General features: G+C 36.2%; 1 protein-coding gene across 8 annotated transcripts in view; it reads left to right on the top strand.

Moving 5' to 3' along the window:
• RERE (arginine-glutamic acid dipeptide repeats) overlaps positions 1-14,117 on the top strand; it is a 346,780-nt gene that overhangs the window by 237,334 nt on the left and 95,329 nt on the right. For all 8 annotated transcript variants that reach the window (XM_081143853.1, XM_081143854.1, XM_081143855.1 and 5 more), the window contains 2 exons: positions 2,369-2,493; positions 3,545-3,644. In XM_081143853.1, the coding sequence (XP_080999979.1) occupies positions 2,369-2,493; positions 3,545-3,644 (225 nt within the window). The remainder of the gene's footprint in view (positions 1-2,368; positions 2,494-3,544; positions 3,645-14,117) is intronic.

The following is a 14,117-nucleotide window of genomic DNA, read 5'->3' on the forward strand; positions in this document are numbered from 1 at the left end:
TGCATTACAAGTAATGCTGCAATAAATAGCCTGTACACAAAGATTTTTATATTTTTGCCAAAATATCTTTGGGATATATCCTTAGAAGGGGGCTGGCTGGCTTAGAGGGCAAGTGCACATGTAATTCTTAGGATATTACAAAATTTCCCTCCATAGGGATTGTACCATTTTGCATTCATATCAGCAACATAGCCTTGTATTATATTGTCACACTTTGAGATTTATGTTAACCTGATAGATGGGAAACGGCATCTCTCTCTCTTTTTCTTTTTTTTTTTGGTTAATCGTCACCAGGGGATAGTTTTTCCATTGATTTTTAGAAAGAGTAGAAGGGAGGGAGGAAAGGGGGGAGAGAGTGAGAGAGACGCTGATGTGAGAGAGACACATCGATTGGTTGCCTCCTGCACACGCCTCAGCTGGATCAGGGATGAACCTGCAACCCAGGTACGTACCCTTGACCGGGAATCAAACCCAAGACCCTTGGATCGCCAGGCCCACACTCTAACCACTGACCCACACTGGCCAGGACAGGAAATGGTATCTTACTGTCATTAATTTATATTTTTCTTCTCAAAAGGTAGACCATCTTTTCCTACTGTTAAGAGCCCTATGCATTTCCTTTTCTGTAAACTGTCTATTTCTAGCCCATTTTTTTCTAGGGGGTGTTGGTCCTCCCCCATAACAATAACAATAGTACTTTTTAATTAATTTAACAAACAACCATTGGAGAGCTACTCCACTAGGTACTGTACCTGGTATTAGGGAAGCAGAGCTCAGAACAAATGTTAAAGATCTTTTTATGTGAATATCTATTGTGTTTTGATTTTATTTCAATACATTCACTGTATGTTCTAATTGTGGCACCCAATTAAATGTTATAAAAGTTAATACTAAATTAAAGAGGAGCATTCTTGTTTAGAGAAAGTCAGTGCTCAATATATGTTTGAAGGTGTCAAAGACAGCCTGTGAAGCAGAGATTGCAGACTAGTGGCCTGAGAGCTACATGGCCTACCGATGTGTTGTGGCAAATAATTGTTTTAAAAGCCTGAATAACCAACATTAAAACGATAAGCCTTCACATAATAATCAAGATTTTGGGACTTTGGAAAAACTTGGACAATGCACATATGATGATTCTGATTCCTGACTGGCAGCACCCTGGGTGGGGCCACTCTCTCCGCTTCCCAGTGGTGCCCTTCACTCTGTAGGGTCTAAGACCTGCACTCCCAGTCCCACCTGTGGCTTTGAGCACTTGGAATGTAGCTAGTCCAAACTGGGATGTGGTGTTTTATTTAATGTGGATGCTAGACTATTTGAACCGAATTATGTGGCTCTCGTTTTATTTCTATTGGACAGTGCTGCCTTATACTAAGCCTGCTTAATTCATTTAAATTTTTTGCCTGGGTTCTGTGGACTCTGGAGCTTTTAAACTGCAGCTCTTAGTTTAAAATTTTAGATGAACATGTCCATGTTCAAATTTTTAGAAAATAAGAACATGTGTGTCTTGCAGCTGGTTAGCTTTTCAGAGATCTCTGATGGGTATGGCAGGACCTCCTTATTCTGCCCTAGCAGAAGGAAGGTGAGAGAGTGCTCCAGGTATTTGAACCTCTAAATTAGAGCTGACTTAGAATATTGGTTGTTGAGCACTGATGTTCAAATGTTAAAATTTTTATTGTACTTTATGTATAGTGAACTGTTTGTATTTTAATGTGTTCTGTTCAGTCTGCTGTGACAGTTCATACCAAGACAGAACATTTCTGTCATCTCAGAAAGTTCCTTCCTGCCCCTTCATAAGCAGTACTCTCCTGAAGCCACTGTTCATCTGATTTCTGCCTTCATTTAGTTCAGCTCTGTTTTTAATGTTAACTCCAATTCTTTGTCTTTTTTTTTGATGTTTATCATGACTCATATTGACTCTCTTGAGAAAAGCATTAATTTAATAGGATAATTCATTTTAATTTTTTAGCAAATATCCTTATGTGAGATTTCATTATTTGTAGATGTGTCTTTGTAAACTTGTTATATTGGCAATGTGTTTTTTCTTTATCGAGGCACTGTAATCTCCTGTGACGTTTTTTGTTTTATTTTTTTTATTCACACATGTCCATTTCTCTTTCACTCTTTGGATCTTGCTCGCCCTGGTAACTTTGACACTGTTTGCTGCTCCCTAAGTAGAGATTAAGCAGCCCATTGTGAAATCTTCTATGGTGAAATGATCCTGAAATGTGCTGCAGGCGGGTTTCCATGACTCAGGGTTATTTCAGTAGTGCCTAGAGATCTAGCTGAGCTCCTGTATCTGTTCCCAGGGCCTGCCTGAGGCAGCTCTTTAAAGGGCCATGATTGTGACTTCTTCATTCCTGTCTTACAGGCCAAACTTCCCGATTTGCAACCATTCCCTTCTCCAGATGGTGACACTGTGACCCAACACGAAGAGCTGGTCTGGATGCCTGGAGTTAATGACTGTGACCTCCTTATGTACTTGAGGGCAGCAAGGTAATAGGAATTCACCCCATCCTGCTTTCTGGATTAGGCTATCTGAATTGATTAGTATAAGCAATAAATTTTCTCCAGTCCACTGAAATTTTATTTATATATTGGGCATTCTCTGACTTCAGTTTTGTTACACCCTCTGTAATCAGAGCCCTGATCCTTCTTAACAGGGAAAAAGCTTTACCATGGTAAAGTTACTTTTTTCTTCTTATGTTTGTCCCACACCGCATTTTGGAATTCGTCAGAAGGAAAACATCTAAAGCCATATATGAAGTTGTCAGCACTTCTCAATACATTGAGTAATTGGGTCGTTTAGTCCATCTTTAAATCCCATTATAGATTTCTCACTTTATGTCTGTTCATTGGTGCCAGGCTTAAAAGTGACGTTTTGGTGGCTTACCTATATGAGAACTTGCTAACCTACAAATGCCTGAGCTGCAAAAGAGAAGTTTAAATCTGTCCCTGACACTTGTAGTACAAGGAGACAGCCTTCCTTTGTCTGAAGTGATTTCTTGAACTCACTGCAGCATCAACATTGTGCAAGAAAAACGCTAAAACGAGGTCAGGCGACTGAATTTCAGCTCCAGCTGCTTTGTGGTCAGTGGTGCTGTGCATGGAGGCATACAGTAGAGATGAAGGTGCTGTAACAGAGGGGATGACTACTAAGACTTCTTTATCTCTTTTTTACTTCTAATTCACGTAAAGGTACTTGATGTATAGCATGGAAGGAATTAAGTAAAGTTTCAGAGGATTTAATTTTATATATTTTTGGGAACATTTCTTTCAAAATATTATAATCTAGCCAATTGTTGTGGCAAATAATTTTAGATTATTTGTGCCCTGAAAATAAAAATCTGAGTACTGACAAAGCATGGGACTAATAAGTGGACATGAGTAGAAGGAACATTTTTCTTTCTGAGTGAGTGAAAGCTGAATTATACAGGACTCTGCCTCACCATGTATGTAGTAATGGAATTTGGTCTGGGTTGGAAATGTACTCTGATAATTGAGGGTTAACATTTCTGTACTGATGGTTTCCCTTCTGTCTTCCAAGGAGCATGGCGGCCTTTGCAGGGATGTGTGATGGAGGTTCCACAGAGGATGGCTGTGCTGCAGCATCTCGGGATGACACCACTCTCAATGCACTGAACACAGTGAGTCTTTTGAAGTTGCCCTGGGTGGGAAGAAAGTTCTTTTTTCCTTGTGCTGACTGTAGATGGGCATGAAACATAGAGGAGCCTGGAATCTTAGGAGTGAGTACTGTGGCATGGTGCTGGGATTGAAAGGTAAGCTGTGGTACTGGCCATCAGACTTCATTGACCTCAGACCAGTGATGGGCATCTCCAGGTTCATCTCCTAACCTGTGCCTGAACTCCAGGAGACTGTGGTGAATTCAGTGGAGAGCCTAGGGCTAGTGGTCAATCTTTACTGAGATCTCACAAAGCCGAATACTGTGCATAGGTGATCTTTCTCAATTCTTACAACACTCCCTCAGAAGTATTGTTATCACCATTGTAAATAGTTTAATAGACCCCAGGAAATAGTTTAGAGCCATTAAGCCATGACTCAAGGTCATACACTCAAGATTTGAATCCAGGGGCCATGCTGTTTTATGGTCAGCAATGTGCCTCTGTGTCTGAGACCCTGTATTCAAAGTGCATGGAAGGACTAGAGAAACTAGACTTCTTTGAACACATTTGTTTTTTATAGATTTTACTTTGGAACCATGTAAATATTTCACATGATTATAAAACAAAATTAAGTTTTAAAAATAATAATCCATGAAAAAAACCCTAAAGTAAAATGTAACAAGTGAACCTAAAGGTACTGAGGTGTTACATGACATCTCACTGTGATGACTCATCTGATTTAGCCTCGTCACGTACACAGTGGCTCAGACCAAACTCACTGCTGCAAACAATGTGACTTCAGACCAGTTTACTCGTTGGGATACTTCTTTTGGACTTTAGATTATATCCTATAGGACTGTTTAGGAAACAATGTATTTTAAAGTTTCTTGAAATAATTCTTCTCTATGTGATCATTAATGTGAAATCATTAAATCTGAAGAAGTAGTAATGAACTTTTATGGATTTTTGATATATTAAAAAGTGTAGATGGTCGTGTATATATTTACATAGGATTTTGAGCATGAGGCTGAGCAACTCTTCTGATGATTAAGTGTAATTTAAGCACCCTTTTTGGTTTTCTTGGGAGGTCACTGTAGCTGGAATGGATTTAGGAGATCATCTGTTCCAATTTCTAAATAGAGAAAAATCCAGAACTACGAAAGGCCAGATGACTTGTTGAACCCAAAAGGTTCATAGTGGAGAGTAAAAAATAACCGTTTCCCAGTTTGGGGATCTTTCTGCTATACAGCTTCCTTTTAAGGAAGCATGTAGGTATCTGAATATAGGATATATGATGCTTGATTTTTATTCCTGGTCTACTTGTGTTTCTGGGGTATTACAAAACGTTATGGTAGTTTCTTATATGTTGGAGTTTGAATGATCTTGCTGGGGATATGCCATGTTCTAAATAACCGAACGATTTTTTTACATTCCCAAATATATAGTTGTTTACTTTCTCACCTATTTGATACTTAAGGTTTTTGTTTTTATAAGGAATCATTATTCTGAACATATAATGATAGAGCCAGAGGGGCCTTTGAGATTATTCTACAAATTAGGACACTGAGACTCAGAGATTAGTGATACTGTGAACAGTGGCTATGGTAGATGTAGGTGTGAATGTCTGTGAATTCAAAATACCTTAAAAATTGTATGTATGTTCAAAGTAACCCATGGGTATGAGCTTGTTTCCTGTTGACTTTTTTGTATAAACACGTTATGAAAAAATTCTCCTTTCATGATTCTGTTGATCAGTTGAATTTTGAATAATGAAAATGTTACCATTTTTAATTAAATGTATTTTTGGCACTTTCATGAATTTTTCAGATTTATTCCCTTTCTACTCCTAACCCTCTGCGGTTTCTGTAAGAACATTCTTTACACAGAAATAATTTGAGCTATTTTTGCCCCTGGTTCTTTGTATCAAGTTTCTTCTGAAGTTTTCTTAAGCATTGCCAGAGGGTTTTTGGTTTTATGAGTTTTTATTTCTATGGAACTGCCTTCCCATCTTTCGAAATTCTTCTTGTCAAGAAAACCCCCTGATGGCTCAGGTATCTTGGGTTATGCAATACAAATGTGTTCAGCCACCAAAGGACAAAGTTTTGTGCTCATTTTGTGATGAATGGAAAAGTTTAGTGGCTTGTACTTCATTGTTGTACTAGCGCACAGAGAGTTTTAGTTGTAGGCACTTTCTTTAAAGAAAAGTGAAGCCCGGCCGGGTGTGGCTCAGCGGTTGAGCATCGACCTAGGATCCTAGGCGATTGGGGTTCGATTCCCTGTCAGGGCACATGCCCGGGTTGCGGGCTTGTTCCCCAGTCGGGGGCATGCAGGAGGCAGACAATCAATGACTCATCATTGATGTTTCTATCTCTTCTTTCCTCCCTCTGAAATCAATAAAGATATATTTTTTTTAAAAGTGAAGTGAATGGAAAAGTCTTGTGAGAAGTTGATGTTTATTTTGACTTCCTTGGAATAACAGAAGTTTTGAACTATGTTAAGTAATAAATTTAAAAGTTAAATATATTGTCATACAAGAAGTATTTATTGTTTTCTCAGAATATAGCATAGTCAAAACAAGGTTAGACATTTATCAGTTTGGGATAAACCTGTGTCTATTTCCTGTTCCCCAGGACAATATAGAAATTTAAAATACATGAAAACAGCAGTATTAGAGTGTGTGTAACACACCCAGTAGGACTATTTAAATATAAGTGCATTTAAATAAATAGTTTATTTTAAAACTGCAGTCACTAATTGAAATTTTTGAACTATTGATTCTTTATGACAAATATATGAAACCTATTTTTCAATATAGGCTCTTCTGGATTATTTATCTTGACACCCGGTTTTTGGTTTTTTGTTTTTATTCACAAAGGAAATTTTTAGTGTGCAATTTTAAAAACAACTTACTGGGGTGTAATTTATGCATAATAAACTGCTATGTAAAGTATACCATTTGATGAGTTTTTTTCAGAGGTATACATCAAAGAAACTACTACAGTTATCAAGATATAAAACATTTCCTACAAAACATTTCCAACACCCCTAAAAGTTGCCTTGTGCCCTTTTATAATCCTTTGCTGCTTTCAGCCTCAGGTAACCAGTTTTCTCTCATTTTAGGTTAGTTTATGTTTTCTAGAATGTCATATGAATGGAATAGTATTGTATGTTGTCTTCTAGGTCTGGCTTCTAACTTTGAGATTCAGTTATGGTGTTGCAGTATCAGTTCATTTTTTTAAAATATGTTTTGATTTTTAGAGAGAGAGGACAGGAGAGGGATAGAGAGATAGAAACATCAATGAGAGAGAATCGTCAATCAGCTGCCTGTGCACACCCCCTGCTGGGGATTGAGCCTGTGACCCTGGTGTGTGCCCTGCCTGAGAATCAGACCCTGACCACTTGGTTCCTGGGTGGACACTCAACCCCTGAGCCACTCTGGCCTGGCAACTGTTCATTTTTTAGTGCTGAGTAGTATTCCACTGTATGGATATTGACTATATTTTATCCATTCACATTTGGGCTCTTTCCAAGTTTTTGGTCAGTAGGAATATAGGTGTTATGAACATCGTTACAGCAGTCTTTGTGTAGATTTGTGTTTTCATTTCTCTCAAGTGAATACTAGGATTGTAATGTATGTGTGCAGGTAGCTTCCTAAGAAACTGTCAGGCTTCCGGGCTGGACCATTTTGTATTCTATCAGTAGCATGTTAGGATTTCAGTTCATCACCATCTTCAACAAGACTTGATGTTGTCAGTCGTTTTAATTTTACCCAATTCTAAAATTAAAACCGTCATCTGCATATTCATATAAATTTTAGAATTGGCTTGCCAGCTCTAAATGGGTATGTAGTGGTATCTCATTGAGGGTTTTAATTTGAATTTTCTAACTGTTGTGATGTTGAGCATCTTACTGCCCATTTGTATATCTTCTTTTGTGAAGTATCTTTGCCCAATCAATCTTTTGCCTAATTTTAAAAATTGAGCTATTTGTATTATTTTCCTTTGATGAAAGTATCTTTGATCACCTCATGATTAAAACGATATATTTCCATGCTTCTTGAAGTTTTAGTTCTTACATTTAAGTCTGTGATTCCTTTTGAATTAATTTTGTGTGTGATGGGAGGTAGGGGGTGAAAGTTCATTCGTTTCCACACAGATGCCAGTTGTTGGAGCAACATTTGTTGAAAACAGACTTTTCTCATTTAACTAACTGTCTTTAGACCTTTATTAAACATCAGTTGCTTATGTATATTTGGTCTTTTTCTGGATTTTATTCTGTTTCACTGATCTGACATCTATCTTTTTTAATCAGTACCTCAGTATTTTGAATATGTAGCTTTATAGGAACTCAGGTAGTGTAAGTCTTCCCACTGTTGTACTTGTTTTTAAGATTTCTTTGGCTATTTTAGGTCATCTGCATATCCATATAAATTTTAGAATAGGCGTGCTAGTTTCTCTTTTTAAAAAGGCTTGATGGAATTTTGATAGGGATTGCATTGAATCTGTAGATTAGTTTGGGAAGAATTGACATCTTGATAATATTGAATCTTCCAAACCATGAATATGACATCTCTTCATTTTTCAAAAAGCATTCTTTTAACTTTTTTTAGTAAGATTTTGTAGTTTTCAGTCTACAGGCTTACACGTTTTGTTACTTTTAACCCAAGTAACTACAGTCTGAAGATTCTGTTGTTAATACACAATCATATCATCTGCAAATAAAGACAGTTTTACCTCTTTCCTTTTTTTGCTTTATTGCACTTGCTTGGACTTCCAGTACAACACTGAATAGAAATGATGAGAGTGGACATCTTTGCCTCCTTTCTCATCTTAGGGAGAGAACATTGTCATTCACTGTTAAGTACAATGTAGGTTTTTTTTATTTCTGTAGTTTTTTTCCATCATGTTGAGAATGTTCCCTTTTATACCTACATTTGTTGAAGTTTTTTTTTTATCATGAATGGGCTTTGAATTTTGTCAGGCACTATTTTTTCTTGTACTTTAATTTGTTAATTTGGTAAATTACATTGATTCATTTCAAATATTAAACCAACTATGCATTCCTAGGATAAATCCTCTTGGTTATTATGTACTATTGGATTCAGTTTCCTAGTATTTTGTTAAAAATTTATATTTGTGTTTATGGTGGATATTGAGCTGTAATCTTTCTTTGTCTGGTTTTGATATCAGAGTAATTAGCTTCAAAAAATTAGTTGAGCCCTAGTCGGTTTGGCTCAGTGCTTAGAGCATTGGTCCTTGGACTGAAGGGTCCAGGGTTCCATTCCAGCCAAGGGCATATACCTCAGTTGCAGGCTCAATTCCCAGCCCTGGTCGGGGTGCGTATGGGTGGGAACCAATCGATGTGTCTCTCTCACATTGATGTTTCTCTCTCTCCCTCCCTCCCTTCCATTCTCTCTGAAAAGCAATGGAAAAAATATCCTTGAGTGAGGATTAAAAAAAAAAAAAAATTAACTGGGAAGTTATTTCCTCCTCTCTTTTCTTAAAGAGTTTGTAAAGGCTTGATATTTTTTCTTTGTTAAATGTTTGATAGTATTTACAGTGAAACCATCTGGGAATATTTTTTATGGGAAGTTTAGAATTACAAATAGACATAGGCCTATTCAGATTGTACATTTCTTCATGTGCCAGTTTGGTAATGTGTTGATTTGTGTCTTTTAAATATTTTGTCCATTTTATCTGGATTATCAGATTTTTGGTAAAAATTTCAAATTATTCCTATTATCTTTTTAATGTCTGTAGGATCTCTAATCTTCATATGTCAGTTTGGTAATCTGTTGATCTATGTCTCTTTTCAATGCTTTGTCTGATTTATCTGGATTATCAAGTTTATTGGTAAAAATTTCAAATTATTCTTATATTACCTTTTTAATGTCTATAGCATCTATAATTTTGACCTTTCATTCCTGATATTGCTAATTTGTTTCCTCTTAATCTAATAGAGGTTTATCAACATTATTGATCTTTTCAGATAGCTAGCATTTGGTTTCATTGATTTTTCTCTATTTGTCTGTTGTCTATTCCATTGATCTCCAATCTGATTATTATTTCTTTTCTGTTTTGGGGGGCTGGGGTTAATTTGATCAGTTTCCCCATAACTTTCTAAAGTGGGACCTTAAATAACTGATTTTGTCAGAAATTTTGATCTTTTTTCTTTTATTATCATTTTGTTAAAATATGAAAAAATTTTATGTGTGTGATTTTTTCTTTTACTTATGGATTGTTTAGAATTAAATTGCTTAATTACCAGCCCCCTCCCTTCTTTCCTCCCTCTCCCCCCCAATGTTTATTAATTTTTAATTTAGATCTGTTGTGGTCAGAAAGTACCCAGTAAGATGTCAGTCTTTTGAAATCTATTGACATGTGTTCCTTGGCTCAGCATGTGATTTACCTTGGTGAATGTTGCATGTGTACTAGTAATTTATATTCTGCACTTACTAGGTGTACTGTTCTATAGTTGTACTTGTTTAAAATGGTTGATATTATTATTTAGATCTTTTATGCCCTACTAATTCTTATATCTGGTTGTAGTGTCAGTTACTGAGAGACATGCATTTAAAGCAGGGGTGGAGAACATCCAGGCCAAGGCCCTTTATACGGCCCACAAAATCATTTGGTCTGGCCCTGCCAAGGCAACCGCAGGTGGGGCTTGAAATTCAATAAGTCTAGGAACTTTTTTCATAGCTAATTTTTAAGTTGATAATTTTGTATGGCCTTCGAGTGATGTTATAAATATCCAAATGACACTTGGCAGAAAAAAGGTTCCTCACCCCTGCATTAAAGTTTTCAGCTACATTTGGGGATTTGGTTATTTTGCTTTTTTGGTTCTGTTAGTTTTTGCTTCATATATTGGAATGTTGTATCATTAGGTTCATGAACATTTATAATATATTTCTCCATGTATTGGGCACTTTTACCTTTTTAGTGTGATCCTCTTTGTGTCTAGTAATATCCTCTTAAATCCAGTTTTGTCTGACATTAATATAACTACTCTAGCTTTCTCATGCTCGTCTGTGTGGTGTATTTTCTTTCAGGTTCTTATTATGAATATTGCCTTTTTTTATTTAAAGTACATCTCTTGTGTACTTTAGTTCTTTGATTGTTTCTTGCTTTTTTATCCAGTTTGGCAAGCTCTATCTTTTGTTTGGAGTGTTTAGTGCATTTTAATTTAATGCAGGTGATTCTCAGGTTGTATAAAATTTGAGCCACATGTGTACATTCTTTTGTTTTTCTTTTTCTTTATTTTGTTAATCCTCACCTGAGGATAATTTTTCCATTGCTTTTCAGAGAAAATGGAAGTGGGGGGGAGAGAAGCATTGATGTGAGAGAGAGACATTGACTGGCTGCCTCCCGCATGTATCCCGACTGGGGGGCTGGGAGCGAACCCTATGACCGAGGTATATGCCCTTGACCGGGAATCAAACCTGAGACTGTTTGGTACACAGGCCAGTGCTCTAACCACTGAGCAACACCAGCCAGAGCTGTATATATTTTTAATAGCAGAGCTTTCATTGGAGAACACAGAAGTAGTTAATATATAGATATCTTATTTTTACCTTTGGTCTAGTGGTGAACTTGCATAGTAGTTAGGTGCACAGTTGTGGTTTGTTTGCTCATTCATGTTTAAATGTATTTCTTTTTACTTATATAAAAAACACTTTTGAACAGATGTAGAGGAAGAAGATGTAATAAATGTGTTGGCCTCTTTTACCTAAAGAGTAGGGTGTTCTTAGTGGCAATGGACATGCTCCTTAATGTACATCAGCGAAGATAAGTTTTATTATATTTCACTATTTTAAACTGGGAACACCTATAAATGCAAAATTGTTTTATTTATTATTTTATGTTATGTTAAGTAATATTATATCAAAATATGTCAAAGCAGTGGTGCTCCCTCTGGAAAAATCTTAGATAGAAATATTTCTGTGTCTATTGCTCCAGGTTTATGTTTCTCCTAGCCTCCTCTGTACATTTTTAGCTTACATATACTTTGTAGACATAATGCTATGTAACATATAGATAGCCAAATTCATTCCAGTGGGACTAATTTTAAATGCGTGCATTTATTTGGCCTTTTACAAAATAGACATTTATATTAATATGTAGAAACTATAGCAGAGCCCTATAGTTTCAGACTATGGTTTTCTAGAAAATATGCTGACTTATTTTTACTAAATTGATGTTAGATTTCATTCTTTGTGCTCAGGTATCTTTCTCATTTCCTAATACAATGACTTCTCTTTCACACAGAATTATTTGCATTTTTATGTTTACTTTCTCTAACACTGAAGATACACACACACACACACACACACACACACACGTATATATATATATGTACAACTTATAAACATGCAGCTAAGATTTCACCTCTTTCTGGACAGTTTTATTCCTTGAAATATGGATTGCTGTTAGACATTTGAATTAAGCTTTTTACATATTCAAAAGAGTATATATTTGTTTGCTGCTTTATTTATGCATAGCCACATCTCCTTCAACAAGGATTCAAGGCTTCCAATAACTTACTAGTTAGTTTTTTATCTCTGATCTATAAATACCACTGTTTGTTAACCATTGAATATTAATTGTTTTTGTTTTCTGAGCCATAGCTCAATGCCTGGTATATGGTAGAAAGGCACTAAATAATTGTTGAATGATTGAATAAGTAAGTCAAGTGCAAGTCCAACTCACATTTGATCATCCAGAACTTGGTGGTATAAAGTTGCCTTAGCAGAGTATGCAGGTAGGCCTATTCGAAGGATTGTTTTTCATCTTTCTCTTCTTTATTCCAAAATATTAAGTCTGTAGACTTTCTGTTGGAGTTTCTATTTGTTCATCATAAATGGACCTCACTAAAGCATCTGGCCCTGGATCAGCTTTGCAATGCTTAGGACTTTAATGAATGTCAAGTATTTTCCAGCTCCCATTAAAGCATTGCCAGGAGGCCTTTTTATTACAGTTTGTCTAAAAATATGATGAGGAGTCTTTTGACATTCTTTCCACACCACACTCTTTACTTACATGCTTCTCTTTTTACTGTTTTTCCATTCAGATCAGTTATGATTAAATGGTTATAGGATGGTAGTTTCTCTCTCTCAGGTTTTGATTTGTTGATTAAATGGTTATAGGATGGTATTTTTTGTCTCGGGGTTTTGATGTTGAAACAGTAATGGGAAAAGTCGATATGCTATATGATTTCTTTTTAAGGAGATCTAGTAAATTTTAGAACAGCACCTTATATAAATCAATCTTGACAGGCACCTTGCTGCATTTATGTTATAACAGGATATTGGAGTCTGCGGCGTTATGTTCATTACAGCATGAGTGAAGGTGGAGGAGACCATGCAGTGGGAGCTTCCTGAGATAATCAGCACCTTTTCAGCTGATTATCAGCATCATAATATATAAATTTGAGTTTTTATTTATTGTACTTGGACCAATCAGGAACATTTTAAACTTTTGTTTTGAAAATTGTTTAGAAATTTACCAATGTGGCTCTTTTTGGGCTGAGAATGTCATAAATTCACTTCTGTTCAGAAGCTCCAGGCAACAACATTTTTAACATAAAATACATGATTTAATATTTTTGTTTCATTTGGATGAAGATGACTTTTTAAACCTAGTGTTTTAATATTTTGTGTCTTTTTAGATAATCTTTAACTTGACTTAAAGTTGAACTTTATGCCCCACTTTGTACTTTCCTCTAAACATGACTTTCTCAGGAGCAGGTGGGGAGGCAGAAGGCCACTTAGAGTAGCGACTCTGGTAACCGCACCTTCATTACCGATTGTGGCAGTGGTTTCACCTGTGATAATTTTAACAGAACTGTCTTTGCTCCCAAGGCAGCTATTTCCAGTTCTGGCCCCCACTTTGCTTTCTCATGTGAACCACTCTCAAGTTTCTTTAGCCATTCCTTTCTTTTATCTCCTTTCTTTTATATAATGGCTTTATTGATACATAATTGGTATACTATATATTTCACCCCTTTAAAGTGTACAAATTAATGGCTTTTAGTATGTTCACAGATTTGTATAAACACTACCACAGTCAACCTTAGACCGTTTTCACACCCCAAAAAGAAATCTGTACTAATTAGTCACCACCCCCCCCCCCACACACAGCCTCTATTCCAGCTTCCCTCTCTGTGGCTTTGTGTATTCTGAACATTTCATATGAATGGAATTGTACACTATGTGGTCTTTGTGTCTGGCTTCTTTAACTGAAGGTCATGTTTTCAAGTTTCATTCATGGTATAGCAGTAGCCATTTTTTATACATAACCATTTTATTTCTCCTGTGGTGAGCTCTCTCTGTACATCTTTTAAATGTGCTACCTCCACTAAAGTAACACTCCCCAGGTCTGATCAGCATAAGGTGGTAAGAATTTAGCCTTAGTTTTCCTAAAAGCTCCTCATTTTAGTGTAGCCTTAAGCTTTCATGAAGCACAACACATTCTTTTTTTTCTTGTGTTTTTGCCTTGT

The sequence above is a fragment of the Miniopterus schreibersii genome (genome assembly GCF_964146895.1).
Source record: "Miniopterus schreibersii genome assembly, chromosome: 8".
Classification (NCBI taxonomy): domain Eukaryota; kingdom Metazoa; phylum Chordata; class Mammalia; order Chiroptera; family Miniopteridae; genus Miniopterus; species Miniopterus schreibersii.